General features: G+C 41.4%; 1 protein-coding gene across 1 annotated transcript in view; it reads left to right on the top strand.

The window, feature by feature from the left end:
• LOC100961232 (sulfotransferase 1C4) overlaps nucleotides 1-2047 on the top strand; it is a gene marked incomplete at its 5' end in the record, with an annotated part of 13160 nt that extends 11113 nt beyond the window's left edge. Inside the window, 2 exons of the mRNA XM_012806996.2 lie at nucleotides 178-358; nucleotides 1667-2047. Of these exons, the coding sequence (XP_012662450.2) occupies nucleotides 178-358; nucleotides 1667-1779 (294 nt within the window). The remainder of the gene's footprint in view (nucleotides 1-177; nucleotides 359-1666) is intronic.
• Between the last annotated feature and the right edge of the window lie 9108 nt (nucleotides 2048-11155).

The raw sequence follows: 11155 nt of genomic DNA, 5'->3' as shown, positions 1-11155 counted from the left end.
AGAACAATATGGGGCACCATTTTAAAATAACTCATTTCTGGAAAGTTGAGCATTTGTAAGATAATTTTTTTAATTTTAACTCCTGGCATATTACTGGTCACTGTCATAAATCCATTTCAATATTCTTTTTAAACTAATTATATTAACTCTTTACTTTTCTTTTGACTTGAATCATAGAACCCAAAGCATGAAATTCAGAAGCTGGCAGAATTTATGGGAAAGACACTCGATGATGAAGTTCTAGAAAAAATTGTCCATCACACTTCATTTGATGTTATGAAGCAGAATCCGATGGCAAACTATTCCTCAATTCCTACTGAAGTCATGAACCACTCCATTTCTCCATTCATGAGAAAAGGTTATTATATTTTATTTTGGTCATAATCTTGAAAGAATTGTCAAATATTTCAGAGTGTTTGAGGAGTTTTTTATACTTAGGAAAAATAACTATCTTTAATGAATGATTTTGGAAAAAGAAGTATTTAAGAAACTACTGATGAAATGAAAACCATATTTAATCAGCCACTGTGGGAGAGTGAGATTTGGTGTCTAAATCCAACCACCTAGTCCCACCGTCCCTCCAGAGTTCTGGCTGATAAGGTGAAAAAACACATAATTAAGTCAGATGGGGCAAAAAATCCATTTTATAGGAAGCCCTACACTATCGGTTAAAGCCATTCATTCAAAAGTGTTATATACTCTGGTTTCTCTTCAGATCGCAAAGTGTTAACTAAGGGGTTTCTATGTGCCAGGTGTTGTTATATGCATGGTTTGGAGAAGTGAGTAAAATAAAAAAATTCCTTCTTTCATGGAAATTATAGTCTAATAATGAGAAAATATAAACAATAAGAATACACAAGATGATGGATGATGGTAAGAAAAATAAAACTGGGAAAGGTGACATAGATGAAAATTGCAAAATCTGAGGATTTCTTTTCCTCCTCAAAGCTGTACCTTAAGACTTCCCAGAAGCAGGTGCTTCTTGATCAGCTTAATACATGGGAGCTACAGGCATGAGTACTTACTATGCTTTAATGTGCAGGAGGGCACAGAGAAAGACAGGAAAGCTCCTCGGGCCTGCTTTTTTAACACAGTGGTCTCATTCCCCCACTAATGTGGCTAGGAGGTGGGTAACAGGCTCTCCCTGTCTCTCCAACTCAGACAGGAAATTCTTCTTTCTTCCCTACAGGATAAGAAAGTCACAGGTTAGGCTGGGCACTGTGGCTCACACCTGTAATCCTAGCACTCTGGGAGGCTGAGGCGAGTGAATTGCTTCAGTTTAGGAGTTAGAGACTAGACTGAGTAAAAGAAAGACCTCTGTTTCTACTAAAAATAGAAAAAAAAAACTAGCCAGGTGCGGAGGCACACGCCTGCCTGTAGTCCCAGCTACATAGGAGGCTGAGGCAAGAGGATCGATCACTCACATCCAAGAGTTTGAGGTTACTGTGAGCTACACCACAGCACTCTACCCAGGGTGACAGAGCAAGACTCTGTTTGGGGGTGGTGTGTGTTTGTTTGTTTGTTTGTTTGTTTGTTTAAAAAGGTCACAGGTTAGCAAGAAAAATACTTTATCCAATACTGACCTTCCTGGAAGGTGGAGGAGAAATCATCACACAGAGGCAGGAGGCAGGAGAATCACTGACTCTCCCATATGACTCTGTTCCAGGGACCGTGGGAGACTGGAAGAAACACTTCACTGTGGCTCAGAACGAGAGATTTGATGAAGACTACAAGGAGAAAATGGCTGATACCAGCCTCACTTTCCACTTCCAACTCTAGTAAAGAAGAAAAGGAACTAAAAATTTCTTAGTTATTACCCAACATATTGGGTTAACAGTAACAGTTTAAGACTCAGACCAAATGATAGTAAATTTAGGTTTAGACTAGTTGTTGATTATGTTTGCTGTTGTTCACGCTACTAAAAAAATGAAATAAAGTAAACAGACAATTGGTAGAGCTAGTCAAGTTTAGGGGCAAGGAGGAGAGTGGGAGCAGGGTGGCAATGTGGATGCAGGGAAACTCAGTAAATTGCCAGCTACAATCCTAATATCACTGTCAATTATTATCACATTAGAGTTTTCTACAATCATGTGCTAACATTTTAAATGCTTCAGTCCTCATATGAGTATACTTATGTTTTCAGATTAAGTTTTGGTTCAAGTTACTTTTTTTTTACTTTTTTTTTTCAAGTTACTTTTGAAATATATCACTAAAATGTATAATATTGATAATGACAATTTCTTCCAGCAATTTCTTGGTACCTAACTATCACATGACTCAGTTTCCTTTTGGAACCTTCTAATTCACTTCAGGGCTATAGTGTGATTCCTCTGTCCCCATCTCCCACCAGCCTATATTTTAAATTGAACTCACTCTCCCACCCCCAGCTAATGTTGCAGTCCACTCTGGAGTCATTTCTTATCTCACCTTTCCCAGTGCCTCCAGAATCATATCCCAATTCATCCGCAATATCTACCAATAATCTCTGAATTCTCTTATAGGATTTTCATCTAACCATCATTGTTTTCCTTCTATTTCTGTGGCCATCCTCCTGGTTTAGAAACCTCTTACCTCTCACTTAGACTAGTTTAATAGCTTTCTAACTCATTTCTCTGTTTTTCACACATTTAGGAAAGTAATTTTCTAAAACAAGACACCAATTATGTTGCTTTTTAGCTCAAGTCCTTTAGTCACCACATTTTCACCATATGAAAGATAAATCCCAAGATTTTCCCCCATGAATTCAAACCATGTTACTCCAATCTTCCTTTCCAATTTGATGTTGTCTTCCAACCTACCTCCATATTCCAACAAATTAGCCTACTCACTGGGCCCTGATCATATCTCCCAGGTTCCTACCTTCCTATTTTATTTCCACCGTGTCTCCACCTGAAATTTTCCTTGCTGTCTTTCTACCTATCCAAAATGTGTAACACACAACAATAACCAGCTTTATTAGTCTTGCCATCTAAAAAGTGTGCTTACTTCTCTGGAGTCCTCTACACTTGGTGTAATTCTTTTGTAATTAAAATTAAGGTGTATTATGGAATTCTATTATATTTCTGTATTTTTCTCTCTGCTTATTTAAATTTTCATTAGTTTTCTTTCCTCCAAGATAGAGACATTGCTGTATACTTCACTGCATATCATATGGCACATAACATGCTCAAATATAAGTGACTGAGAAAGGGTATTGTGAGAGCCAAACTAGCTCCATTTTGTTGTTTACAGCACAAGCCCCATTCTTGGCTGTTTACAGCACAAGCCCCATTCCTGGCTGTTTACTGCATAAGTTCCATCCCTAGCCCTTCCGCCCCAACCTCTGCCAGTGAAACCTGCAGGGCCACTCCCTGCTGCCTCTCCCCCACCCCAGGTTGCAGCCACTGAGCCGTAAATTGAGTCACCTTAGGCAAACAGCTGCTATAATAAACAATAAGTTTCTATTACCTTGAAATACAGGTAATCAGGCTACACCAACTCTAGCCCCCGGTTAAGGGACTCCCCCACCTCTCACCTGTACCAATCCAAATTCACTTTTACTAGTGAAATCATCAGCTACCAATGCAAATCCTCCTTTACTTCCTCCTTTACTAATGATATCACCAACCACCAATCAAAAAGTGTACTCGTACCGGACCCTACCCTTCTTGCTTTCTGTACCCCATAAAAACTTGCTCCACTCGGGTTCGAGGCTCTTCCTCGGCTTGCATGCCAGGAGAGTCCAGACCCGGGTCTGGATAAAACTCACCTTTTGTTTTTTACATCGGAGTGTGTCTCAGGTTTGTCTGCTGGGGCAACTTGGGGGAATTTTTCAGACATAACAGTATCAGTAGAGGAAATTTGTGGAGAGTAGGCTGTGAGACAACAGAGCCCTCACAGCCTGGGCAACATTTAGAGAATAAACCCCCAACTGCTTCTCCTCCATTCCCAAAACAGCCATTTTCCTTTCTTCATGCTCCCTCTGCCAAAAGTCACATAGCTCTCTTTTTGTCCAGTTGACTATCCAGAAATCCTTGAGATCCCTCCCTTCTTTCTCCTTGTCTTATGCTAACAAAGTAGTTACCTTCAAGTCGCATAGTTCTTTCTTTGTTTTGTCAACTATGCTGAGATCTTTGTGATCCTGCCCTTTTTACCTCTTGTCATATGTTAATGAAGTTGAGCAGAAACCATTAACAAGATTTGTCTTTGTTAAAGTCATTTACATTTTCATATTGTACTGTGAGACCAAAACTATGCTATTTCCCCATGTTGTCTATGCTACCTCCCCCTGAACAGCCCTGTAAAGTAAGCCGACCAGATTTTAACATTGGTAAAGCAGGACACCATTGGGGGGGCGTGGTCTGACAACAATGCAAACTTTGATAAGCAGTTCTCTTTTTTTTTTTGAGACAGAACCTCAAGCTGTCCCCCTGGGTAGAGTGCTATGACATCACCGCTCACAGCAACCTCCAGCTCCTGGGCTCAAGCAAGTCTCCCACCTCTGCCTCCCAAGGAGCTGGGACCACAGGCACCCATCACAATGCCTGGCTATTTTTTGGTTGCAGCCATCGTTGTTTGGCGGGCCCGGGCTGGATTTGAACCTGCCACCTTAGGTGTACATGGCTGGCGCCTTAGCTGCTTGAGCCACAGGCACCGAGCCTGATAAGCAGTTCTCAATAATCACTTCTCAACAATTATTTGTTATTATTAAAGTTTAACATTATAAAATTAACAAAATAATATAAAACGCATATCCTGGCAAAATAGCCACATGGCAGCTGAAAACTGTATATTCCCTTCCTGTTCTCCCATCTTCCCTAGCTTGTCATGCATTCTTTCCAAAAATCAGGGCTTTTTTAAAACACCATAGGATGCAGGACAAATTGTTAAAAATCAGGACTGTCTCGCCAAAATCAGGACATCTGGTCACCTTACTCTGGGAGGGCTACTAGAAGCAAGGGAGGGAGCCAGTCTCCTTCTGATACCTTGCCCAGGAGGGCACTAGGGAGTTTACATTAGCCTTTTCATTTCTAAATGAAGGTGCATTGACCTCTTTATTCCCAAATGGAGTTACATTAACCTTTTCAGCAGCTGAAAACCATATATTCCCTTCCCATTCTCCTGCTGTTCCCTAGCTTGTCATGCCTTCTTTCCAAAATTGGGACTTTTTTAAAATGCCATGGGACATGGGGCAAATTGTTAAAAATTGGGACTGTCCTGCCAAAAGCGAGACGTCTGGTCACCTTACTGTAAAGACACTATAAAATAAACCTGATTTTGTGCTTTGGGGCTGGCTGTAGCCACTAGCTCAGTCAGTCCTCCCAACCCCATCCTTTGTTTCCGTGTCTTCTCTTGTGCTGTATTTTCCTCATTCCCCACCAATTCCACTCTGGTTCACAACAGAAATTATAAAAAGTTAACTTTCATATTCCAAGTAGATAGTTTTTAATAACTGCTATCATCTCTAGCTATGCTGTCCAATAGACTAGATACTAGCTCTATACGATTATTTAAATTTAAATTAATAAAAATCTAAATGAAATTAAAATTCAGTTTCTCATTTTTACCAGCCAGATTTCAACTGCTCTGTAACCTAGGGTGACCAGACGTCCCGCTTTTGGCAGGACAGTCCCACTTTTCAACAATTTGTCCTGTGTCCCACAGCATTTTTAAAAAGTCCCAATTTTTGGAAAGAATGCACAAATGGGCAAGAGAACAAGAAGGGAATATACTGTTTTCAGCTGCCGTGTGGCTAATTCACCAGAATATGAGTTTTATATTATTTTTGTTAATTTTATAATGTTAAACTGTAATAATAACAAATAATTGTTGAGAAGTGATTAGAGAACTGCTTATCAAAGTTTGCATTGTTGTCAGGTCCGCCCCCATCCCGCCCAACCCTCCCCACCCCCACCCCCACCCCCTGGCCATGTTGTCTCGCCTTACCGATGTTAAAATCTGGTCACCCTACTGGAACCCCATGTGGCTAGACGCTATCATATTGGACAGTGCAGATTCTAAAACACATCTACCACATCTACCATCAGAGAAAGTTCTATTAAATAAGACCCTTTATTTCCATAACAATCCTTTCAGTTTGGTACCATTATTCTCATTTTATAGCTAAGAAAACTAAACCTAAAGTTTAGAGATATTGGGTAAGCTGTGCAAATGAGAAATGTTAGACCCCAGTTTTGAACATAGCTCCACTGGCACCAAGCTTGAGCTTTTTTAACTGCTCATCATGGAGCTTCCTCCTTCCTGTTCTGGCTACAGTCTCATCATGACCACCTTTCACTAAAGGCTGCCCACCACAGTCCCTGAGCCAATGAGAGAACATGCAGACAAGATGTAGGCTTCTGCCTATTTGTGATCAAGTGAAATTTAGTGATTGTCTACTAAAGGTTACTCCGTTCCCATTTTCTAAATGCTCTGATGTGGAGCCCTAAGTCTACAGCAGCCTCCCACTTAGCACCTATTGCATGTGCCCAGTTTTGAAATCTGTCCTTTAAGCCTTTATATCTCTAAGGTTCTGCCCTGGAACTGGGCACAGCAAGGATCTGCAGAGCCCAATATCAATGCAGCAGCTTCTGTGGCTATGTGCCAATTCTCTCCTCTCATCTCATTATTTTCTAGGACTTCAAAGTCCATGACCTGATGTGCTGCCTTTGATAGACAACTCCAGGAAGTAAGTGTGAGTTCTGCCAACAGCTCTTAGGCCTTTGACCTTAATCTCTGGCTACTACTTCTTACTTTCCTAAAAACTCTCTCCATACTCCCAGCAGGCAAACCAATCTCTACATAGTGGTTACTTAGCCCGAGACTCAACAAACCAATTCAAACTGACCTTCACTTAGCCTGTCACGCAAGACTTCTGAAACCAGTGACTAGCAAATTATATTCTAGATCTAGTCAATATTATTTCCATTTCATGAGAGAATTAAAATAATGCATTTAGACTTTGGAGCCCTCCTGATAACACTGAGTCTATAATACAGGTGCATTTTGTCACACGTGAATAAAATAACCTTTGACCCCCATGGAAGAAGTCTGAACTTGAACCAAGAAAATATTAATGAAAATCAAAGCTGATGTGTAGAAATACAAGAATTATGATTCTATGTAAAACATTTTTTAAAACTCATATTCTTTAACAATATCAAGAGGAGATTTAGTGTAACTGACGGGCCTCACAAGGTCACCGGACTCCTATCTATTGATGGATAATCAATGATAACATAATGAAGAATAAATACTTGTCTTACTAATTCAAACAGTGTTAAAGGTTAAAACCTCATCTGAAATAAATAAAACATAAAGTAAATATAAAAAATTTAAAAAACAAATTAGATGACAGCTTACAAAAAAAAAGTTAACTGTACTGAGCAAGGTGTCCAGGCTTATAAAAAAATAAATAAAACCTCACTCTAGGATTAGAAATACCACAATGAAATAGATAATTAAGAAGCAGATGGATCCTGTATCACTGAACTTAAAGTGCTAAGAGAAACAATTGCATGCTTTGGAGGACAGGTTGGATGCCATTGAGAACAAAGGAGCCTGTATTACCAGAGAGATTGTAGTATTGGAAACACTAGAGGGGCAAAGAAATTAAGAGCACTGGCTTCAAAAAAAAAAAAAAGCTCCTGGAGTCCCAGCTACTTGGGAGGCTAAGGCAAGAAAATTGCTTAAGCCCAAGAGTTTGAGCTGTGACACCACAGCACTCTACCTAGACTCTGTCTCAAGAAAAGAAAACGAAAAAGACAAATCTCTTTTCTGAGAAATTTGGGGAAACTAGAGTCTGTAATGACTAAAAGAGGTAACAGTTGTTTTGTTTGTTTGTTTGCTTTGCTTTTTAATGTCCTAACCTTAAAAAAGATCACAAAGCATACAAAGATTCAGGAAACAACAGACCAATCACAAGAATAAAATATATCTCTAGAAACAAAACCTACAGAAATGGAGATCTATTAATTACCTAAGAGAATTCAAAATAAACATCTTAAATATGCAAAATGAGCTAAAAGATAACACAGAAAGACAAGTAAATGAGATCAGGAAAATGATGCATGAAAATAAGAATGTCAGCAAGGAAACAGGAACTATTATAAGGACCCAATATAAATTCTGGACCTGAAGAATAGAATAACTGAATTTAAAAATTCACTTAAAAGGGTTCAAAAGCAGACATGACCAGATTAAAAAAAAGAATCAGTATAATATATATATAATATGTAACATACTATACATACCCATGGGTACCTCAATGTTTTAACATGTTTAGTAACCTTCCTGGCTGGGGAGAGAATGCCCGTCCTGGCGTTAGCCAATTCTTAGACACAACAAGGGCTTAGCCAGGCGAGTACTTCTGATATAGAAAGCCATACCTTCTTTACCTGGCCCATATACCACAGAAGGCCATATTCCTCTGCTTTAACCATCCAGGACAAGGTACCAAACAACTAGATATCATCAAATAAGTTAGATGTCACCATAAGTATGAAAACTCACCAACTTTAAAGTGCTTATTCTACCTGCCTTCTCTTTCTCAGGGAAACCCCAATAAAGGTTCTGGCCTAAACCTTCCCCTCTTTCCTATCTTTTCCTGCTAACCACCTATGTGTCCTTGTGTAGCATGCTGTGCCCCCTCCTCTAGGAACTGTGAATAAAATGAGACTTGTTTTCTTGAGCTTCTCTTACATCTATTCTTGTAACCACATCTGACTAACCATCACGTATAAGAATACAGAACAATCAGTGAACCTGAAGATAAATCATTTGAAATTATTTTCTCAGAGGTGCGAAAAGAAAAAGAATGAAGTAAGGACAGCCTAAGAAATTTGTGGAACTTCATTAAGCAAAACAATATGCACTATGAATTTACAGAAGTAGAAGATAGAAAGGGAAAGAGATAATTTGAAGAACAAATAGATGAACACAAATCTGAGAAAAGAAACAGACACACAAATTCAAAAGGCTCAATGAACTCCAACTAGGATAAATCCAATGATGTCACACTGAGACATATTATGATAAAACTATCAAAAGTCACAGACAAAAACAATCTTAAAAACAGAAAAAGTGGCTCGGCACCTATAGCTCAACCGGCTAAGGCGCCAGCCACGTACACCTAAGGTGGCGGGTTTGAATCCCCAGGCCAGACCCGCCAAAACAACAATGATGGCTGCAACCAAAAAATAGCCGGGCGTTGTGGCGGGCACCTCTGGTCCCTGCTACTTGCGAGGCGGAGGCAGGAGACTCGCTTGAGCCCAGGAGTTGGAGGTTGCTGTGAGCTGTAATGCCACGGCACTCTACCCAGGGGGACAGCTTGAGGCTCTGTCTAAAAAAAAAAAAACAGAAAAAGTGAAGTGACCCGTGAGATATAATGGTGCCTCTATCAGATTATCAGCAGATTATTCAGCAGAAACCTTGCAGGCCAGAAAGAAGTAAGATGATGTATTAAAAGAATGGAATTCTTTTTAAAAACTACCAACCAGTAATACTCTACCAGCAAACTGCCCTTCAAAAATGAAGAAATTAAGGCTTACTCAGAGAAGACAGCTGACTTCACAGTTGTCTTGCCAGACCCAGGGCTGGACTATGGAGAGGAGAAGGGCTAACACTCAGAGGCAGACCATGGGGAGTGACAACAGTGGTGCCTGGGGACCCCACTAGGAGAAACTATTGTAAGGGCCAGACCAGTGCCATTTTGTTGTCTACTACATAAGCTCTGTTAGACCGCAGGGCCACTCCCTGCTACCTCCCCCACCCCTGGTTGCACAGCCATTAAGCCGTTGAATTGAGTCACCTAAGGCAGACAGCTGCCATAATAGGCAGTAAGTATCAGTTCCCTTGAACAGCTCCCATAATAGGCAATAGGTTTCTACTTCCTTGAAATTCAGGTATTCTCCTTCAACTACCTAATTAGCCTACACCACCTCTAGCCCGGGTTAAGAAACCGGCCACCCCTCACCTGAACCAATCCAAATTCTCCTTTACTAGTGAAATCATCAACCACCAGTGCAAATCCTCCTTTACTAATGAAATCACCAACCACCAATCAAGAGTGTACTCCTAAAGGACCCTACCCTTCTTGCTTTCTGTACCCCATAAGAACTTGCTCTACTCCGAGTTCGGGTTCGTCCTCAGCTTGCATTCCAGGAGAGTCGGGGCTTCCCGGGGCCTGAATAAAACTCTTGCTTTTTACATCGGAGTGTATCTCGGACTGTCTATTGGGGAGTCTCGGGGGAATTTCGGGCATAACACTATAAAGCTGAGTGAGCAGAGATTGGAGAAGAGGGAGTGGCACCAATGCCAGGGAGGCCCAGAGCCCAGTGCAAAGGTTAGGGGTCCCTTGCCCCCAACTGGGAACCCCCAAGCAGTGAGACTTAGGATTCTCCTCCCACACTAGAGTACCACCAATGGAACACAGAGAGAGCGTTCTAGCATCTGTATGTTCCCCTATCCCTGGCATTCCAGAAAATAATTTTAGCCTAAGTCAGCTTGCAGCCATGCCTCCCCCACCCGCATAGCAATAGTGACAGTGCTCTGCACTGACAGACTTGCCTATCCACAGGGGGAACACATTCCCAGCACAATGCCCGTAAAAGGACATAGCTGCAGGTGTGATAATACAGTCAAGCAAGTAAATCCCCCTGCCAACCTGAAACGCCAACACTGCAGGAGACTGCAGCTCCTCCCCACATCATAGCTGCGTCAGAGAACCCAGTGCGAGAGCCTCTAGGTGAGGGGCAGGGACGAGTTTGCTGCAGACAGTGGCAATGTGCGATCTTCCTGCCCACATGAGTCTGGTACATTTCCCTCCTTGTGGCACAGTCAGGAGGCTGAATCTGAGGCTTACCTGGTCTCAAGAACAGGGGGGAAGACATAGAGTTCAGGCACAGGTGGCAAAAGAGGCCTGGTGGCCAGATCCAAGGAGATAGTGTAGAGGAACATAAAGGAGCAGTTATCTGCGAATGCACCCCAACTCTCAACCCCCACTGAAAAGCTGCCATATTGGAGAGGTGTGATTCTTGTGCTGAATTAGCACAGCCCTGGTTCCCACGGCAACCCTGAGCCTTGGGCCCCTCTGGCCTGCTGTTAAAATAGGGAGGGTAACTTTATCCAAGTCTCCTCAGCTTCCAGAGACCTCTATGATAGGGAGGCCTATGACCCT

The sequence above is a fragment of the Otolemur garnettii genome, unplaced genomic scaffold (genome assembly GCF_000181295.1).
Source record: "Otolemur garnettii isolate 467f Iridium unplaced genomic scaffold, OtoGar3 scaffold00062, whole genome shotgun sequence".
NCBI classification, from domain to species: Eukaryota; Metazoa; Chordata; class Mammalia; order Primates; family Galagidae; genus Otolemur; species Otolemur garnettii.
Note: the sequence above shows the minus strand (reverse complement) of the source record. Positions and strands in the feature narration are given on the sequence as shown.